General features: G+C 50.9%; 1 protein-coding gene across 1 annotated transcript in view; it reads left to right on the top strand.

The window, feature by feature from the left end:
- The window catches only part of LOC100745168, a 270561-nt gene that overhangs the window by 151150 nt on the left and 98360 nt on the right, over nucleotides 1-21051 (top strand). The window contains exon 7 of the mRNA XM_024366882.2: nucleotides 21005-21046. Coding sequence (XP_024222650.1) covers nucleotides 21005-21046 — 42 coding nt within the window. The remainder of the gene's footprint in view (nucleotides 1-21004; nucleotides 21047-21051) is intronic.

The following is a 21051-nucleotide window of genomic DNA, read 5'->3' as shown; positions in this document are numbered from 1 at the left end:
GCTGCGGAGGCTCTAGCTATACGCGGCAGAGCGGAGAAAAATGTCGGATGTATGCCCGTAGGGCTTTGTCATTTTCGTCGTGGGCTCTCGCAGCTTTTCCGCGCTTTTCTACTCGGCGCGGAGCTCGTTTCGCCTGCCATCGGCGAAAACCCTTTTCTTCTGGACCATGGCGCGCCACTGGCAATGAAAATACACGGGGCGCACACCGTCTCTCCTTTATTTTTAACGCGCGATATATATTGGCAGGTTCTTTGTGAGTGTTTCGCGCCTACATCAACGAAACGCGATTTCTCCTCGCCGCCTGGGGAGATAGCGAATTCGATTTCGCACCACTTTGATCGCCAGAGTATATCTTTAATTAAGTCTTCTTATTGACGCGTTCGGAATTTTCCACTTTATATTTTCGCCTTCATTGAAACGACTATTTGCCAGAAGCGATGCAATGAAACTTGCGTGGGTTAGTATCGCGAGAAATCGATGGCTGGAGTATACAATACTAAAGAGGCACTACATTAACGGCGCGCTCCACTCCATTTATATTTAATCGCCGCGATGTTTACAGTACTGTCGAAGATATCGCGCTCAACGTATACACCGATATCGACCTATATCCAGTCTCATTTTCATTTTCCCATAATTTAACCAGAATGGACCATCTTCCGATCGAATAACGGCGTTCGAACGACGAAGCGTTTCACCCCAACAGCTCCGAAAAGTGCGTAGTCATCGCGTAACAGGTTTCTATTGTTCCCTCGCGTCCGAATCAATTGGTCACGAAGCTAGCCACGAACCCTAAAACGCTTGTGTTTCTCGAAGAACTTTCGGCCCTGGCTTAAATCAGGGAAAGTTGGTCAGAACGAAAATAAGAAGGCGCGTGTGTGGACCACGAGAGTGGAATACGTGACGCGACCAAGCAAAAGGATGATTGGTAACGAGAAGAAGAAACGATGAATTTCATTGGCTTGGCTGAATGGCACGTGTGGACTTACGCGTGTACTTCGCGGACCAGCTGTTTCGTACCCTTCGTCTCTATTTGTTTATCTCTGTCTGGCCGGCCTTAAGCTTTTCTTGCGGATCCGTCTTGTGTTTGTTCTCCTCGCCATCGTTCCTTTTCCTGAGATCTCTTCCTCGACCGTTCGGAGAAGTTTGCACAGCCAAGTCCCCGATACATTTTTCCCCTTTTTCCTATCGAGAAGAAAAGGAGATGGCAAGGCCAAGGAGGTAAAGGCTCGATACGCGGCGTCGAAAGGAAAATAATAAATCTAATATTAATCTCATATTCCTTGGCTGGTCCATCCTTTGATGCTGCAGCGACTCCTTACCTACAACCAGGGAATATCCAGGGGATAGAGACTCGCGCTGCTTCGAATTTTCTCCGTTGAAACGGGCTCCACGTCCCTCGCGACTACGTCAACCACAAACTAAGGGTAGAAAACGCTGAATCTCATTTCGGTTGGTTTTTCTTTTTCGCTGAAAATTTGCGGCCGGACCACGGTCGGGACGAATTTCCTTTTTCTCCCATTTCCTTTTATTTTTCCATCGCGTTTCTACGGCAGGTCGACGGATCTCTATGCGCGCGGATTCGTTCGCTAACGTTACATAATACCTATTTTGTCGAGTCTTTTACCGGCGGTCGGTGACTAACGAACGATTCTTCGCGGCAGAAAGGAAAGTGTCTCGTCAGCGTCAGTCTGAAAGGACGAGGAAAAGCCTGTCGGAAGGCCCCGCTGCGAAAATTGCGCCCCGCCCGCTGCTATGCACGTACGCGAGACCGAGACGAGTCGGTGTAATTTGTTTTCGGCCTTCTTTGCCTGCTCTTCTTTTTTGCACCGTTCTTCGTCTTCCCTCTCCTCCACCTCGTCCTCCGCATTCTCCTCCTTCTTGGCAGCTTTTTCTCTGTCTCGCGTGTATTTTCGAGAAGCAGCTACCTAATGAAGCTCGTCCGAACGGACAGCGGCCTCATCGACAAATATTTCTCGTTGCTCCGCTCCAGCCACTCGTTCCATCTAATTTCGTGGCTTCTTCGCGAAACAGACATCGAGTGGCTCGGCTTCTATTCCTTCGTGGCGCGGCCCCATTGGCATTTCGTCCCGTCGATATTCCCGTCAATTCCGGTTGACACGTAATTATTTCGGCATTTGCAGCTCGCCGTTTATCTCTCGCGGTTTTCGTCGTCGTTGTCGTAACAACCTCCGCCGCTCGTATCTCCTCTTTCTTCCTTCTTCTTTTTCCTTTCCTTTCTCTCCTTTCAACTGTTCGTGACTGTAAATCACCGACGGGGAAACGAATTGCGAACGGTGCCGGGGGATTAGGACGAGCTCATACGCTTTAATTAATTACTTTTCTGGTGCGCGTTGGCGGAAGTTTCCTTTGGAAAGGCAACTGCCGGACTCTTGGTGGCGCGCGACTCCATTACTCGTCTCTTTGAAAATTAGTTTGAGCATCGCGGCTCGAGATGCATGCGCTTTGCGGCCGGACCACGGTCGGGACGAATTTCCTTTTTCTCCCATTTCCTTTTATTTTTCCATCGCGTTTCTACGGCAGGTCGACGGATCTCTATGCGCGCGGATTCGTTCGCTAACGTTACATAATACCTATTTTGTCGAGTCTTTTACCGGCGGTCGGTGACTAACGAACGATTCTTCGCGGCAGAAAGGAAAGTGTCTCGTCAGCGTCAGTCTGAAAGGACGAGGAAAAGCCTGTCGGAAGGCCCCGCTGCGAAAATTGCGCCCCGCCCGCTGCTATGCACGTACGCGAGACCGAGACGAGTCGGTGTAATTTGTTTTCGGCCTTCTTTGCCTGCTCTTCTTTTTTGCACCGTTCTTCGTCTTCCCTCTCCTCCACCTCGTCCTCCGCATTCTCCTCCTTCTTGGCAGCTTTTTCTCTGTCTCGCGTGTATTTTCGAGAAGCAGCTACCTAATGAAGCTCGTCCGAACGGACAGCGGCCTCATCGACAAATATTTCTCGTTGCTCCGCTCCAGCCACTCGTTCCATCTAATTTCGTGGCTTCTTCGCGAAACAGACATCGAGTGGCTCGGCTTCTATTCCTTCGTGGCGCGGCCCCATTGGCATTTCGTCCCGTCGATATTCCCGTCAATTCCGGTTGACACGTAATTATTTCGGCATTTGCAGCTCGCCGTTTATCTCTCGCGGTTTTCGTCGTCGTTGTCGTAACAACCTCCGCCGCTCGTATCTCCTCTTTCTTCCTTCTTCTTTTTCCTTTCCTTTCTCTCCTTTCAACTGTTCGTGACTGTAAATCACCGACGGGGAAACGAATTGCGAACGGTGCCGGGGGATTAGGACGAGCTCATACGCTTTAATTAATTACTTTTCTGGTGCGCGTTGGCGGAAGTTTCCTTTGGAAAGGCAACTGCCGGACTCTTGGTGGCGCGCGACTCCATTACTCGTCTCTTTGAAAATTAGTTTGAGCATCGCGGCTCGAGATGCATGCGCGCGCGCGCGCGCACAAGCGAGCGACCTAGCGCTCGACCCGGTAGGGTAGTTAGTCGGGGGGCGAAGCGGCGGGCTAAACTCGCGCATAATGACGGCAGATTGAAAAAGTTTGCCGGAACCGGCAGCGGTCGGGACGGACGGGGTTGCTTTTTTTCTTCTCTCCACGGGAACATCGCGTCGCAGTTCAACCGGTTTAAATGGAGGTTATGCGCGATTATCCTCTTTTGCCGCGTACTTCCGCGCGCGACGATACCTTTCTGAAAGCGCGACAACGACGCGAATGGAATTCTCGCGGGAGTGGCTTTTAAAAGCGATACGGAATTGGGTTCCTCGGTTGCTTGTATAGCAAGTTTTTTCCACGTTATAGCAATACAGTTAAAATTAGCGCTCGAGTAAGGTACACTTATCGTTAAGATCGTATTCACGCGCCACGGGGGACGCATCCTTAAGACGTCGAGAAAATACGATCGCTCCATCGACCCGTCTCCTATCTGCGGTGGCGCGTCACCAATTTCTTCGTATTCTCTCAAGAAATTTGCCTTTCAAACAAGATGCTCCGTCGCAATCGCAAAAATACCTCTTTCTCTAAAGCACATGGAAAGCGGGATGGTATCGCGTGACTCGCGTCTGCGCCTCGTCTCTAATAACGAGAACCGTATACGCAGTTTCGTTGGATGCCGACGTTTCGAAGGCGCCAACAAAAATAACAGCAATAAAAAATAACAGCATGGAACGGCCGTTAATTACAGATGCTCCTTTTATCTAGATACATTCCCGGGTATATACGGATATTCGTATAACCGAGGGTAAGAGTAACGGGCGCAGCCAACGAAAAAACAGGTACCGAAGCGCGCTAACACGAAAAATCCAAGGAAGAAAGGTGAAGTTCTTTCGAGGTCGAGATGTGTCGGTGATCGAGCTCACGCTTCCACGAAGGCAGAAAGAAGAAGGACCGCTTCCTTGACCGAACACAGAAAGGCTCGGGTCACTCCCTCCGTCGAGCCACCTTTGGCAGTCGATCGAGCCCATTCAGGTCGAACCGAAGCGCGGGCCACCACCGATTACGGACTTATTTATCGGTCCTATTGTCCTCTCGGTTTGATCCCCGGGTTCTCCCCGACCCCCAAGGCCGCGTCAAAGACCCGACGTCCTTTCTTTCCCGTCGCGACATATTACCTTCCGCGTTCGATCCGATCGTCGGCCGCTTTTCTATCCGCGTCGGTTTTCGAGTCTCTGGTAATTTGTCAATCGCCTTCGGCCCCGACGTTGTGCTACCTTAAATCAACGTTATCTTTTCGCTGACGTTTGAGAAAACGTCACTCGACATTAGAGACCGCGAGCGTTCACCCCGATTTTTCCAGTGATTTTTCGCCGTTCCGGAGGTAAAGCATTGCCGTCACGAAGACACACGCAAAGACACGACATCACGTTGAAACGATAGTGCGTTTCTCGCGAAGGTGGAAACAGACTGCGGATTCTTCACGGAAGGAGATAGAAGCGGAGAGCTTTGGCCGGGCCTGATGGTAGAAGCTGGTCGAAAAAGTCTTCCTTTCCAGAGAAATTACATCTCCGGTTTATACATAGCGGCTAGATGAAAGTCAACTCGAAATGCATCTTGGATGTATAGAGGGGGAAAAGAGGATAAGTCCACCGAAACGGCCAATGGCTTTTCAGCCAGCCCTTCTTTCCCTCCTTTGGAAAACCGATATCCGCTGAAAGAGGTGTCTGTGGCACGTTTCTTCACTGCCGGTGTATATCTGGACGCCGATGCAAAGTGCACAAAAGCGGCGAAACGTCGTTGGAAATAGCATTTTACAAGCCGCTCCCGATGTACATCCATTTGTATTCGTTCCTCTCCCTTTCTGGTACTCCCGTCCACAGCTGGGGCTGCGTTTCAAGGGGGAGGATACAAAGCACGCGTATGTGCGTGTGTATGCAGAGGTCGTGATAAAACATCGAGAACGATACGAGAAAAGCGTCTTACGGTTACCGATGCCTCTTGTCCGATTCCTGGACACAAATCGCTCTTATTCCCCTCGTCTCGGTGATTTATCGCGTGTTTGCTTCGTTCTGACCACCGAGATTTCACGGATTTCGGCGATAACGAGTAGTAAGACTTTCGTATCCCCGAAGAAACTTCTTCGACCGATAGCACTTTTAACAGGCAAACTCTATCGTCTGCATAATCTGCAATGACCAAACCCGTTTTCCTCGGCACTCGACCATGGCCATGACCATGAATCTTTGTCGAGAATTCATTTTCCTCGAGCAGAGACAGCTTAATCCGGCCAGGGTTGCCGCACGAATAGCAAAACGGCGAGCAAAGGACAGTAAGAAGGAGAAGAAGAATAAGACGGTCGGAAGTTTCTTAATTATGCGAGTGCGTGGCTGCCGAGGATAAGCCTCGAGGTTGAACCGGTGTTCGTCCTCTCGCACGACGTCTCTATTTCGGCCCTCTCCTCTCACCTCCACTCTTCTCTACGTGACGTGCACGTTGAACGTCCGACATTCATCGCTCGATATATACCTCCAGGGGGTGGAGGAGGTCTGATCTCACGTCCCTGTCGCACTCGGCAACGTCTCTTTGGCCATCCCTCGTCGCGTCGCAGCTCCTCCTTTGAGGAGCTTTCTTCATCGTTCACCCTCGCTCGCCTCGATCCATCTCTATATAGCCGCCCAGGCTGTACCGTGCAGTCGCTCAGTTGCGTGGCACCACCGGTATGGAAATAAGATCGATAGTATTGTTTCGCGGTTTGCACCGCGAAATTGGGTCGTATTTTATTTGTTGGGAACCCATCAGGACTCGGAACGCGTCCTCCTCGTCCCTTCCTCGTGACAGTCACGGGGGACACCGGGTAACCCCCGTACACGCCCTGATTTATTGATCGCCGATCGCGCCTTTCTTTCTCGATATTCATGATACGATTGCTTCCTGCCTATTTTCCGCTCAAGGAGGAGACCGTTCTCCCCTTCGAAGAACTATCGTTCGAATCATTGGCCACGCAGGCGATTTCGATTATTTTTACACGCAGTTGCGTGCTTCGTCCATATGCGTTCCACGAGGCTGTTACGTGTTTACGTGTTTTATAGGAAAATTCATTACCAAGCAAGGAACGGTGCTACCTACAAAATATTAAGTGTTTCTTACACGAACACACGAGCAGCTAAGTTTTACAAGTTGGTCGCGAGGTTGGCAGAGACGATGATAGGTAGAACAAGAGGCGCGACACTCGCAGGATCATCGAATTACCAGGAAAACCGGCTGCTCGCGAGTTGTATCGTAAAATCTAGATGAAAATTACGGGGAAACGAGGCGAGCTACGTGCTCGTCATATTATTCAGAGCGAACAAGAGGGCGAGAATGCGCGTGATGGCGCACGGACGGAACAAATACAAAGACACAGATGGGAAAGAGCGTGACTATCGCGTCTATTCGCATTACGTTATGTCAAAGCCGACGCATCCATCATACGACCGCTGACACGTCGCGGCCTCTTTTTCACCCATGAACATGCGCGCGATGGCACGCACACACGCGTAAACGCGCGTGAAACACGCTGATCCTCGGCTCCTCCCCGGGGACGGCCGCGTTGTCAGACAACCCGCTGACATGACCTCCAAGGTGACGCCACCACGCTTTCAGGAATATTCGTAGCAACGTATTTCTCCGTGGCGCGGTAATTTCATCCTTGTCATCGGCCAACTTTTCTTCCTACCGAGACTCAAAATTGCGGACACGTTGCCGACTTTTTTTTCTCATTTCTGTAATGCTTCGCTGGTTCGGTAACTATATGCGTGTAAAAATGAATTACTATACATTTCGAGGCATTGGCACGAAACGGGGACGAGGGAGTGGTGCGTTGAAACGGTTTCGATTAACGAAGTCGGTGCAAACACGCAGCTCCGGTGCCCTCGAGTCTCTTTGAAAAATGAATTACGAGCGAGGGCGAGGCGGCACAAAGACGTCGGACAATTTTAATTCGAGGATCGCGGAGCGTCTCGTGGCTCGTAACTCACGCCGTTTGCGGCGCCACTAAAGATATTTTAATTGTTCGAAATTTACCATACCGGTTCTTTGATCTGCTCGTGGCGACCGAAATGGTCGACGATTCCCAACGAAAACGTTGTCCTTCTTTTTTCACCACGGTAAACCACCGGTGGCTTTAAAAAAAGAAGAAAACAGTGTCGAAGAGATTAAGAAGCTGCTTTACGTCCAATCTTCTTCCTCCTCCGATCCACTGCAATACGGTGCTCTTTTTGCGCCAGTAGATTCGGTCGTGATTGGCGGGACGAAGAATCCTCTTTCGCGCAGGTTCGTTAACAGGCCGCCAGCGGCAGGGATCGGATTATTCCCAATTATTTCGCGTCCGTTCATCGACTTGGCGATAAACGTTCGGCCACGTATACCCAACGTGAAGTACTACCGGGCGACGATTAATCGCGCGTATTACGCAAACGAGCCGGGGATTGTTACGCGTTCGTCGTACAAAAAGAGTGCACTCGAGGGAGAGAGCGTCCCCTTTGATGTCGCGACTCTCTCCATTATCGACGCTACTCGGAGACATCGCGATCAAAAGTAGACCGCGGGCTGTGTTTCAACGATGGCCGTACGAACGGTTCTACTCTCGCTTTCGCACGAGTTGTCGAGAGAAAGTAGACGCTCGCGAATTTCACTCGAGGCAACAAAGCTCCTCCGTTTCTTAAACAGCAAAACACGACCTGCGCGTCGCAACCATAGGCCAATCGTATCTAGAAGGAACCAGACCCAATTTCCAAGCTCTCAAAAAACTCGAATAACCAAAACTCCGCGCAAAAAGGGTTTGGAGGACGTCTGTCTGCCAACGGTGTGGCCTCGCGTTTTCCGCCTAAGACAGGAGCCGAGCGAACGAGTCGTTGCGTTGGTTTAATTACCGATGCAAACGTAAAGTGGTACCATGCAATCCTCTCAAAGCGCGTGCCGCGCTGACCATTTCCTCTCTTCGCGGCGAAGTCACGCGGAGTAGCAAGCGAGGAGGATCTTTGTTGTCCGGGAGTATGTGTGCAAGCAGACGGGCTCTCGGGCGAAGGACGAGGGACGGCGGGATGCGAGCCTGTACGTAAGCCTTCTCGAAACTTGGCGAATACTTGGTTGAAACACGAAACTTCTTGCATCGAGTGAATGTTGGATGAAAGACGGAAGGGATAAGACGAGAAGGTGGCGGCTGTGGCAGCGAGGGGGACGATGGGAGCAGAGCCAGAGGGGATCTTCCGCAAGAAGTCGAGGCTCGGTGCTCGCTGTTGCCGCTACACCGTTTACTCGCTCGCTCGTTCGTCGGCATTGGTTTCCGTTGCTACGTTCCAGACTGCGTATGGACAGCTCGAAAGCTGTCTGTACCAGCTCGTGCCTCTCCTCGCCACAATTTCGCTATTGCCTCTCCGGTATACAGATGCATCCCTCTATTTGCCTGCCACCACTCCGGCGCAGCGTTCTTCGATCTTCCGCGTGCAATTCTACGAGCTGATGAAACATGCTGCTCCGCGGCCTCTTGCTCCCTGTGTCCGCGGTCTAAGTTTTGTATTATCAAGTCTGCTCTGTTTGAAGTTTCCTCTTCTTAAGCTCGATAGTATCGAGTCTACGGATTACCGATATCATAACGAAGGTAATTCACGTCGTGACAGATATGCCAGTCGCAAATACCGGTCGTAAAAACCGTAACTGATCGCCGGTTCGACGAGAATTTATAGTCGGTTCTGTTACACCAGGTGAAGAACGGTACTGCACCTGTCATCTGCACACCGGCCGGAACGTTAAATGAAGATGAATGACGAGACCGGGTAGCTCGCGATGCAAAGATGTTCGTGGCTGATCGGCGCGTATCTTACGATCGCGCGATACGCGGCTATCGATCGCCGGGGGTTGCTCGTAAAGTCGAAGCTTACGATTAGAGGCGGAACAAGCGGGTAGAGGCGCTTGTCTCGCGTGTATTAACGCGAATGGAACAGACCTGACGGCTGATGGTCGAACTAACCGGGTTCCGAGCTCAAGCTGGGGCTTTTGAAGTCGCATAGTTTCCAGTGCTGGCACGCAGACATTGCGTGTCCACGAGGACTTCACCGTGCCAGAGAAAGGGATGGACGACGGCGTAGAGGGGTGGCGGCGGGTGCAACTACGACCGTTTGTCGTCACGTACAGCACCGGCTACGTGAATAGTTTGCAAATTAAGATCGCGTACGCAACGCTGAACGCTCGAACCACGTTGACCAGGTGATAGTCACGACAGGACACTAAGGGGATTGATTTGCTCGGTTGTTCCTAGTAGATGATTTCTTTTGAATACGACGATAGTTCGACAAAATGTTAAACTCAATTCGAGGATGTTGTATTATGAAAGAGGCAAAGGACGTCGTAGCGGAGGTACTAAAGCCAAAGGAGTTTAATCGACCGATTTCATTTTACGAGAACGCTCGATATTATTTTGAAACAGTCCCGGTGCTACGAAGAAATTGCATTACACCGTTGGATATCGACAAAGGCGTTACTAAGCTCGAATGGTACTTCCCCTATATTTTCCATTTCATGCTCTCTCTTTCTTCTCTTTCTCCTTTCCTGATTTCTTTCTCGTTTTGTCTCGAAGCCTTTACGACCTGGCAAAGGAAGAAGAGTTTGTAGTCCACGTAGACCGGATTTTTTTTACCTCTATCTGCCGATCTCGCCTTCGTAGACACAAACAGGTTTAATTGAACAAAGAAACGGGTATTCACAATCTACTAGAGCACATATCACGCTTCGCAAATACTTACATTTATACGCGAGATCATCGATAAACAACTGACATCGACGCGTATTTCTTCCCGCTTTTATCCTCATCTCGTACAGACGATTCATACGGATTCGTTTCTCTTGTTCGCTCGTTGCTAAATCATCCAACTGATCAGCGTCTATTATCGAAAGGATGTTAAAGCGAATAGTGTTTCTCGTTCAAACGTTATCAGCCAAGATGAGTGGAGATCGCGTCGTGAATCGAGCTCGGCCGTTCGTTCGAAGAGCGAGTACCTGTCGGACTGCATTTGGCTTCAACTACTCAGAAGGCAGCCGCGGCTGACCGCAACAACGTCTATACTACTGCCGGTTGTGGCGTCCTGTTACATTGTCGGTGCGGCGAGTTGGATCCCGGCAAAGTCTGTCCAACCGACTCCTTAGTCAGGATCTCGAGGGAAATGGACGACGTCTCGGCAGGTAATTGCGCGAAAGCCAGCGAGCAAAGAGGCGAAGGAAGACGAGGAGGAGGAGGAGGAGGAGGAGGAGGATGAGGATGAGGAAGGAGACAGCCGAGAAGAGAACGCGAGGATGGAGTGGAAAAGTGTATTATCGGAGACGTCCCGGTTCCAGTTCGCCCGGGGTAGCATTAGAGATATTACACGGGGTCTCGAGTAGCATTAAGGGTCATGTTATATTTCGCGGCCGCGACGGCGAATCTCTGAAGAGAAATTCCGCGTGGCGGTAAGTCGAGCAGGCGTCCCGAACGTCTCTCAATAAGCGCGATGGAACCATAAATATTAGCGCGGCCGCGTGACGCGTATCCGCGCGAAATTTTCACGAGCTTTCCATGTAACAACGGAGAGGGATACGTAAACAGGGAGGAAATATTTTTATGGATAATACGCTTTAGTTCGCGTTCAATATCAGCGTTACGATACGAGACGCGTTACCAAGTTGGGACGAAACTGGGCGTGTACCGAGCTTCGTCTACTAGAAGAAAAAAAATACGTCGGTGTCGTCTCGCGTCGTGACGTTTTATCGAGGGGGGGGGGGGGGGGGGGGGGGGGGGGGGGGGGGGGGGGGGGGGGGGGGGGGGGGGGGGGGGGGGGGGGGGGGGGGGGGGGGGGGGGGGGGGGGGGGGGGGGGGGGGGGGGGGGGGGGGGGGGGGGGGGGGGGGGGGGGGGGGGGGGGGGGGGGGGGGGGGGGGGGGGGGGGGGGGGGGGGGGGGGGGGGGGGGGGGGGGGGGGGGGGGGGGGGGGGGGGGGGGGGGGGGGGGGGGGGGGGGGGGGGGGGGGGGGGGGGGGGGGGGGGGGGGGGGGGGGGGGGGGGGGGGGGGGGGGGGGGGGGGGGGGGGGGGGGGGGGGGGGGGGGGGGGGGGGGGGGGGGGGGGGGGGGGGGGGGGGGGGGGGGGGGGGGGGGGGGGGGGGGGGGGGGGGGGGGGGGGGGGGGGGGGGGGGGGGGGGGGGGGGGGGGGGGGGGGGGGGGGGGGGGGGGGGGGGGGGGGGGGGGGGGGGGGGGGGGGGGGGGGGGGGGGGGGGGGGGGGGGGGGGGGGGGGGGGGGGGGGGGGGGGGGGGGGGGGGGGGGGGGGGGGGGGGGGGGGGGGGGGGGGGGGGGGGCGGGGGGGGGGGGGGGGGGGGGGGGGGGGGGGGGGGGGGGGAGGAGCAGCGGAAACCGTGAAAGAAAACCCGGGGATTGAGAAGAAAGAAACATGATCTCTCGCGGTCGAAGCCTGTGTTTTCGCTTTATTACTCGGAGATAAATGTTAACGAGTCGGACGTATTGACGCTGTTTTATCGTATTCGTAATATTGTACGTCTCACGGACCAGTAGGCGAACGTGGCGAGCGTTTAGCTGTCGCGCGAACGGCTATAAACTCTTCGGTGCAATCCGCCAGGTTCCTTGGGTTTAGTGACTCGCGTTGCTTGCCACGGTACGTAGTGTCATATTTAAGTGCACCGTAACTCCGGTAACACTTGAAGATTCCCTTTACAGGTTCGAGGAGCGTGCTAGCTACCGGAAGACAAACGAGCGTCGTTCCGGCAGAGGGTATCAGGCGGTGAAGGTTTTTCAAATCAGCACGCGTCGCCTGTTAGCGGAACGTTACATTTTCGTGTAGTCGATCCGCTGGTAACACGAAGGAAACTCGCGCTAATACTTTCGTCACGGAACAGGCAAGAAAATGGGACGATTATATGTCAGGCAAGATGAAATGGAACCACAATGGTTGCGTTTGTTCGCTTCGCGTGTTCGATCGTAAACGTACGAGGCAGCAATGCGATTCGTAAGGAATTAAATGGAAACAGGGATAGGCTAAGTTGCGACGTTACTCGAGATTCTCTATAGTCATAAATCTGACGAACCTTGAGATTCAACGAACGTAAAGTCTTTGGAAAGTCTCGAGGCGTTGCCGGAGGTAATTTACAGAGCGTTTCACAGGCATCGATAGTTGCCCGATAGCGAGACTTTCTATAACCTCGATCCACACCTACGGGAATATTTTACCGCTTTAACACCGCGCGCTACCTTCCCCAGACTGTCGATAACGCGAAATTTCATGGCAACCCGTATAGAACGCGTGACTTCTCCCCCGCGACTATGCCAAAGTCCTGTCTGACATTTTTAAGAAATTCCTCACCGTCTTACCTGGGTCCCTATCCCTCTCCCTCTCCCTATCCGCCGTTTTCTTGCCGTCGCTCCCGGCTGACATTATGCTAACCAGACTCCAACCCCTCGATATTTCGAAGCTTCGACGCTTCCTCGTGATCTACGAGCTCGCTATCCCCTCTCCCTCGTCACGCTTTTTCGCTTGTTAACGTGTTCCTCGCGTAGACGAGCACCGACTAGTCGACGAACTCGCGCTCCCTACGGGAGTATTCGAGAAATCGAATCGGAGGCAGCTTTGCCAGTTTCGATTTATTATCTTTAACCCAGAGGTAGTTGTTTTCCTTCCTCGTCGCGTGGACCGTTCAATGTCTTGCGGTCGATATCTGCCACACGAGAACAGTCTCGCAAGAAGTTGGTCTTCGCAAAGTTAATCTTCTTCGTGTTTATGAATTTTATATCGCGCGATGCCAAACTACCGTACGATCTTTCCAACGTTCTCTAACTTTTTACGGGTCACAGGAACGATAATCGACGGGTTAACATCTTGATATCGAGCGAAACTTCCGGCAACGATATGATTTATTTTGAGGGATTCGGTGCTCAGACGTGTTCCTGTCATGCGCGTGGCATATTTCAGCGTTATTTCGGCGACGGAAATTCGATACGCGCCGTCGCGTCGTCGGGACAGCGAAATCGGAGCGATCGTCGCCCGTCGACGTCGGTTTATCGAAAATTTATTCGTCCCACCGACATGTGACTGGCTCTCGCTTTGAAGAGAACCGACAGCCAACGAGCATCGTCACTGTTGACAAATGAAAGTTACTCGATATTGCGCCAATAAAATTCTATCCGCCCAATAAATGCCCGGTCCCTTCAAACAGCGACGCGCGCGCTCCAAGAAATGCACCCCTTCGAGCACGACCTTTGCGCCACGATTTTTCCTCCTATCCGCTATCAACGAATAACAATTTTCACGTCGTTTCGCTTTTTACTTATCGTAATAATACGTAACGATCTACATTTTCGCTACGCAATCTAAAAAATAATTATCTTTCTTATTGAATCGTGAACGCGTTTCAAATTGAACCTTGACGGGAAACTGCGAGATTGCTTGGTAAAATACGTTTTCGACGTGACGAACGGGCCGCGTAAAGCTGTCGTAGGTGAAATTCGCGAAGACGCCGGAAAGTTGAAGCGAAACGAGCTCGCGAACGGAACACCACCGTTTCTGGACCGGAAGGTTTTACGTCGCCGTGGTAAAAGGCCAGGCGAATCCCCAGGTGCATTCATATTTCTCTGGGATACGCGGCTACGGAACTGCGCGCGCAAATAACTCTTCCGGCAAGTTTCCGCGAACTTGCGAACGCTTGTTCGCCGCTTCGAAGGCGCCGCGAGTATTTACATAGTCATTTGCAGCAGCGATGCGCGCTTTCCGTCGCTAGAACCGTGTCGAATCGTTGATCTTCCGTCGACCATTAGCCGTTCCGGGGAATTGTCGAACATTTTACGAGTCGTGGTTTCCCTCGTGAATCTCAAAGTTCGATCTTCAAATTAAAGCATTCGCGCGAAACCGGTCGCCCTAACTTACCAAGTTAGCGAGCACGTAGGTACTCGATTTTCGAAGACGTGTAATCTAACGCGATTGGTCTTTTTTTCTTTTTAAGGAAGCCTACCGAATTTTTCATACTTGATTATAACTTCGCTGGAATCATAGCAGCGTAGAGTTTACGATGCAAAAAATTAAGTCTACCAGCGGTGGAAAGTCTAGCAGACGATTCGGATTCACCAGTAATACGATAAGTCGTCGAATATTTCCATCAGGCGTGGTCGAGGAGGCGATCGGTAGTCGAGAACGGTCTTCGAAGAGAGAAAAAGAGAGAGATAGAACGAGAGAGACAGCCCTCTCGATGGCAACGGCAATCAAACTTTTCCGTAACACAAATCAGATTTCCACGGTTGCTCGCGCGTTGTCGGATCACCTCCGCTCTCCCCGATTTTCTTCCCGATCGTTGTCGTCGCCTTCTTGAATATTTATGGCCGCTCAAGACAGACGAGTCACGGATCCCCGGTAAGAAGGCACTTCTTGTATCCCGCCGTTAATACGACGAATGAATCAGGACAATATTGGAAAATTACCCGTGTAACGCGCTATGAAACGAAGCGATCGTCTGTCACGTAACTGCGAGACACCCCTGGGGTCTCTCTGGACGCTTTCGCGTAACTATATTTCACAGTCCCCCGGCGGGATTACTTTTTCGCGAATCTGCCCAAACCCCTTTCTTTTCCTTCCCCGCGTTGTTTCATCTCGCTGGTCCGTTCCAGTCCGCTCTGTACTTTTTCTCCATGGCCGATAAATACGCGGCTTTTTTCATTGCACTTGCCACGAGCCGGCACATCGCCCCTACCTATCTATCCCCTGCACCAACGTTCGTTGCAACCAACCCCGTGCACGTCGCTGATGGACGAGGAGCCGCGCTCATCCCTCTTCTATATACATCAATTTGGCGAGTTCGCGTACGTATATACACGTAGGCGCGCGTATCGAAGGGAGCCTGGGTGATATTTTCCCTACCCTCCCCCTCCCCTCCACCGCCCCATCATTCCACCCTCAACCCCGTCGATTTTGCCTTCCCTCGGCCGACGCTCCTTTCTGTTTCGTTCTTATCAATTCGAGCGTAATGTGTCTGCAGGATGAAACACATCGCGTTGCGCAGGATCACAAAGAGTCGGCTCTCGCTACTGAAGGACCCCGTCAAGGGGTTCGGTCCATCTGTAGCCCGTAATTTCCGCTTTTGCTTGGTCGCAAGCTTTTCGCTTCATTTTTCTTTCGGTCGCATCACGACGTCGTCCGCGAATCCTATTCTTATCGTCGGCTTTATCGACGTATACAGGCTGCGGAATTATCGCGATTTTCAGCCCGTGAAACGAGCTGTCGTTTTGCTGCTCGCGTCAACGTCGACCTTCTTAATACGAAACCCGAATGTTTTGCAACTGACGTTCTCGAAGAAAATTCTTTGACTTTTTAATACGCGTCCAAATAGTATTACTCGGAAAAGTTTCTTTCGTTTTATGAGGAAATAATAGACGCACAATGTGTTCTGTTTTATGTTATTTTGTCGAATTACGCACTATCCATTTTCTTCTGTTGAGATAAACACCGTGATATTTCACAGACTTGGTTTCACGTTTGTATGAAGGTGCACTTTTGTAAAAAACACGTTTGTTTGTACAGTGTACGTTGTAATAAACCTAATACATTATTTTTGAAAAAAAGGATAGCCATATTTTATGACCAAATACTGGGAGTGTCTCGTAAATCTACAAGGGATGTTAAACGGTGGAAACAATTTGATCAAAGCTAGTAGCTGCAAGCAGCTGAGGCATCCTTTGCCTTTCTCTTAACGTGCTCCCACCCTGATCATTCGCCGGCATCCCGTATGATTTACGACACGAGAACGAGCACGTACGGCCATGTAAGTTAAACGGCCTTCTCACGCACGGCCCGTTTCCTGAAGTTGTTGCGAATTTCGCGTGCGATACGCCGCGGTAAGGCGCATCCGGATGGTTATTGTTCTTCGAAGAAATTTGAGGCGTGTTTCGTTACCAACCAAACGTGATTCCATTCTCCTTTTAAATTATGACTCCTCGGTTCATCTACTTTTTCTATTTCTATTGAGCCGCGAAGAGAAGAACTCTGTATCGTGTAATCCGCGAAGTGGTCGACAAATCGATGACTCGATTGAGAATCTTTGTCGCAATTTATTTCGGAATTTCAGTCGGCAGTAGTCGAGAAAGAATTTTGGCACTGTACGCGTTGAAAACTATCGATTGGAACAGCAGATGGATGGTAGGCGCGAGGAGTATTACGGAAAGAGTCTCTTCTTGATTATCTTGAGCGTTCGAAGTGCGGACGTAGTTGGAGAGGGGGAGTCGATAGAAATGCGTAGGATGTAGAGAAAATGCGAGAGGCCGCTGAATACGTGGACGGGATTTTTCACGAATCGATTATGGCAATTCAATCAGGGACACCGAGGGCCAGAGGTGGGAGACGAGGATTTGTCGTTTCGACGCCAGCCGAACCTCCGGGATGTGGTTTATCCGAACTCCTATCCGCGCCCTCTCGGATGTTCTCCATCCATTCCGCCGGAATACTCGGTGTTTTCTTTCCGTTTCCGGGTAGCTGGATAGAGTGGAGTATGAACAAGTGGCTGGGAAGAGAGGCAGCTAACGGAATTGGTAAGTTTGTCGAACCGTCGCCAGCGTAAGTCGAATGAGAGAAACAATGGGAAATGGAAAATTGTGTGCAATTTTCAAACTATTTTCAACTTAAAAGATAAGAAATTCTACTTGCACGTGTTGATCGTTTTAAACACCGTAATTACACATCGCGTGAAAAACGCGAACGCACGAAACAGTGTTTTTAATTTGCCGAATCACGATCCTCCTCAATTACTTTAATCAATTTCGTCGTCCTGTCTTCCAGCCTGGCCGTGCCCAACCCTAAGAGAGATCATAGCAGAGAAAAAGCCGGCTGATGTATTCTCGGCGCTGTTGGGCGTGGAAGCTCGCGTGCACGCGTCTTTTTAGAAGTTTTTAATTCCTAGCGAGCCGCGTATCAGTCGCGTCGGAGCGGCAGATATGCGACCTTGCTAACGGCCCCCGACGTTTAAAGCGCTTCGCGCCATAATTTCCTTGATTAAGCCGAGATAGGTGGCGAGTTGCCAAGAAGGTTGGCCGGAGAAGGACGATGGGCGGTCGAGGGCGCCAGTGTCCGCTCGCTCGTAAATAACATCGCGAATTAAGCGTGTAATTTCCGCGCGAATTACGAGTGTGCCTCTCTTTTTGCTCCTCGATGCTTTCGTTACGATATAAAACGGAGAAGCGAGTGCGGCGGAGGAAGGGAGGAAAAAAAATAGAGAGAAAGGAGAAAGGAGGGAAAATTTATGACCGTGGCGGCGAGACGCGAGGCCCTGACGGGCTCTGTCAACGTCGGACACGGTCAGCGACGTATGATCGATGCCACTGCAATCGGATTACGCGAACATTTTTATAGCGTTCGCCGTTTTAATGCCTTTTAACTCATTCACTTTGTCAACCAGGGAATCAATAGCAAATCGCAGCTGTGTTAGTCCCATGCAACTAAGAAACAAATACAGGAGACATAAAAAAATATTTCCACACTATCGTATTTGTTGTAACACTTATATAGTGATGAGGTTATTCGATGCGTAAACAGAGAAACTCGTGGATAGATTGTAAGGTAGAAAATATATTTAAATAGAAGTGTAATTATAAGTAAGAATACAATTTGAGCTGGTCCAGATCCACACGCTAGCTGTGTTACCCAATAACTGAAAACCCCGAAGCCAACGTCGCCTGTCTACCGTTTATGGTCTGCCTTCGTCGCAGTCTTTTGTCTACACGCTGTCGATGGCTTCGGTGCTTGAGAAAACTAAGAAAGACCAGATGTAGAGTTTTCTTGGAAGCGGTGACCACTTCAACATATAACAATCAATTAGCGAAGCGTAGTCATTTCTATCTTTATGATTTCAAATTGGCTACTGCTCCCGCGAGGTCATTTGATTTCTTTCATAAGTGGCTAGAATTTTTCTATCATTCGTGATATCGCAGGTGATCGTCGATTAAAGAGACACGGGAAAATGACCTCTCGTCGAAGATTGAGAACACGCGAGCACCAGTACGCATCTGTTCCTCGTGATTGATGTGTAGATTGCGTTTGCGCGATGCGCACCTGCGTCCTCCGGCCCTGCCGCTTCGTTTTCAGATTCTCGAAACGTGCTACGGCTGATGAAAGAAGCGACCGATTTTTTTTTTTTTCTCTTTCGAAAGGGGAGACCTTCGTGTTCGCTGGAGTATCAGGCATTTTCTTTGATGAAATTCTGCCGCGAGAAAAACCCGAAGCACTACTTGATTATATTTAGCGTGTTTGATGTAAAATACCCTCGAGCTTGTCATATTTCAGACTCGTGTCAGATCTACGACATAGCTCTACAGTTCTTTACAAGTGTCATACGCGTGTTCTCTTGTACGCTACGTGTTCAACGATATTCGTTGGAGTTTCCTTTCGCTGGAGTAGAGCCGTACTGTTCGCAACAGGTTTGTAAATGCTAATGAATCAAGGGGCTGCTATATCTTTCTTTGCGATATCTTTCCAACAATATTAATCTGCCGAACAGGAGCGTCATGTTACTCTCTCTTCCGACCAACCAAATATTAAGGAATTTAATTAAAGTAGACTGCATGGAACGAAACAGAAAAGTGACGCGTGGACGGGACTTGCTCGCAAAGTACATTTCCTCGATCATACTGTTGACTCTGACGTCTGGCTGTCGCAAAGTATCCGAAGTTTCCCTCCAGTCGAAACTTACTTTTCTCGTTTAAATATTTGACCGAGTGAAATAAGTTTCTCGCGTCCCTTCGTCTACTCGACGAGCGATCGGCGGTCATCCAGGAGACTGTCACCAATTTACGAACGAGTTTTCTTTCCTACACTGCAACGTTGACGTCTCGATGGCTCGTCGGCGCCTCGATTATCGACATCACGATTCCGGCCAACGATCAGTTGCACGCATCGTCGAGCGTAGCTGAAAAATCGACGGTGACCGAATAAAAAAGCAGGCAGTAAAAACGGTTTGGAAAATCGTTGGTGGATTCGAACGGCGCCGATTCGTTCGTTCGAGTTTCGGTTCGTAAAATCGCGGCTGACAACTGACACCGAAGGGGACAGCAAATAATTAAAACGGGCATAAAAGTCGAAATGCCGGGGGTCCCGCCGTTTGGGGAAGGGACGAACGACGCGATGATTTCGCGGTTGCAACTCGTTAGGATGGGCAACGGTGTCGTTGATCGGCGAGCTCAAAAACGAATAATTTTTACGATAGTCATTCGCGTGTCACGATACGTTATTGGCTCTCGTCTATCGTTTACGATACTTCATTGAGGATCAATCGTCCGTTTGAAGTCGTCGAAACAATCTCGTTTTTTATGGTCCTGCCGCGAAAATAAAAGAATAAACTATAATAGAAAATAGTAGAAAAAACTATAAACTCGCTGTAGATCGTAGCGATAGTTGAACGAGTAAAGCGACACTTTTATTCAGTCAACTGTACGTACCGTCCGGCACCGCCAAAAATTTATCTCCACCAGCTGAACCACTTCAGCTCGGCAGCGAATTTTTTACGTCCCGTCGTCGTTGCACCGTGTGGTTGCGTTAAAAAATCATGCCATCCAGTACGATTGCCAGGCGCACGGTATCTTCTCGTGAGACTATTAGCCTCGGTCCATGAAGAGGCGAGGCAAACGATGCGGATTATTCGGACGAGTAATACGGCCCGGAAGTCGTGGCTGATGGGGAACGTTGATAACTGGTTCGTGTCCACCCCCGTGTTCACGGTCCTTTCTATTTTTTATGACGCCCTACAGGGCGGTTGCAAATGCTTGTACGCGTACACCGCAACGAGGACTGCGTGTACGATGGAGCGGGAAAGAAGGAGCGAGAGCGGAAGTGGGCGAGGGGCGGGCGAGAGAGTTGGCTCTCTCGTTGGTATTTCCAATTTCACAGAGCGTGGGTTAACGAGGCCCGAGGGCTGGAGAAGTTAGGGCGACCAAGCCCCTGAAACGTCCTCTGCCCCGCCAAAAGTGAGCCCTACGGTCCCAGTGTTATACCTCTTTACCCTGTTCCTTCTCTGTTCGTTCGTCTGTCTGTCTCTCCCTATCTCACTCGACGAGTTTCTGGTGGCGCACCCCTTTAAACGCGGTGCCCTGCTACGCGCACGGGGTTCCAGCACATTACCTTCGCTGATTACCGGCCTGCCTCGCGGAGTATGTCACCCAGTCACCCTCGAGACACATACCTTCTGCGATCCAGCGACCCTTTCCTACGGCTCCTTCGTATCTTCGAGATAGGCATCGCAGGAAACGTTCGAGACGAACGAACGACCGTCTGCCGGCGCGGCGCTCTTCTCTCCTGAGATTTAAGCGGTTCCTCGATTTCACAGCGCGTGCCTTGTGTGTCTGTACCCGGCGAATTCCATCCTGTGAAAAGTTTATTAGACACGCGAGATCGTGTGCGTTGCGCCTCCGTGATTTACTCGGTGCGTTCTTGCGAGTTAATGTGGTTTATGGTAATATCAAGGATGGATCGGTATCGCAGTATTATAATATACTGTATCCTGTTTACATTTCAGAGCAGCTCAGAAGTTAAACCTTTCATCGAGCCCCCATCGTCGACCCC

The sequence above is a fragment of the Bombus impatiens genome, unplaced genomic scaffold (assembly GCF_000188095.3).
Source record: "Bombus impatiens unplaced genomic scaffold, BIMP_2.2 scf_0248, whole genome shotgun sequence".
NCBI classification, from domain to species: domain Eukaryota; kingdom Metazoa; phylum Arthropoda; class Insecta; order Hymenoptera; family Apidae; genus Bombus; species Bombus impatiens.
Note: the sequence above shows the minus strand (reverse complement) of the source record. Positions and strands in the feature narration are given on the sequence as shown.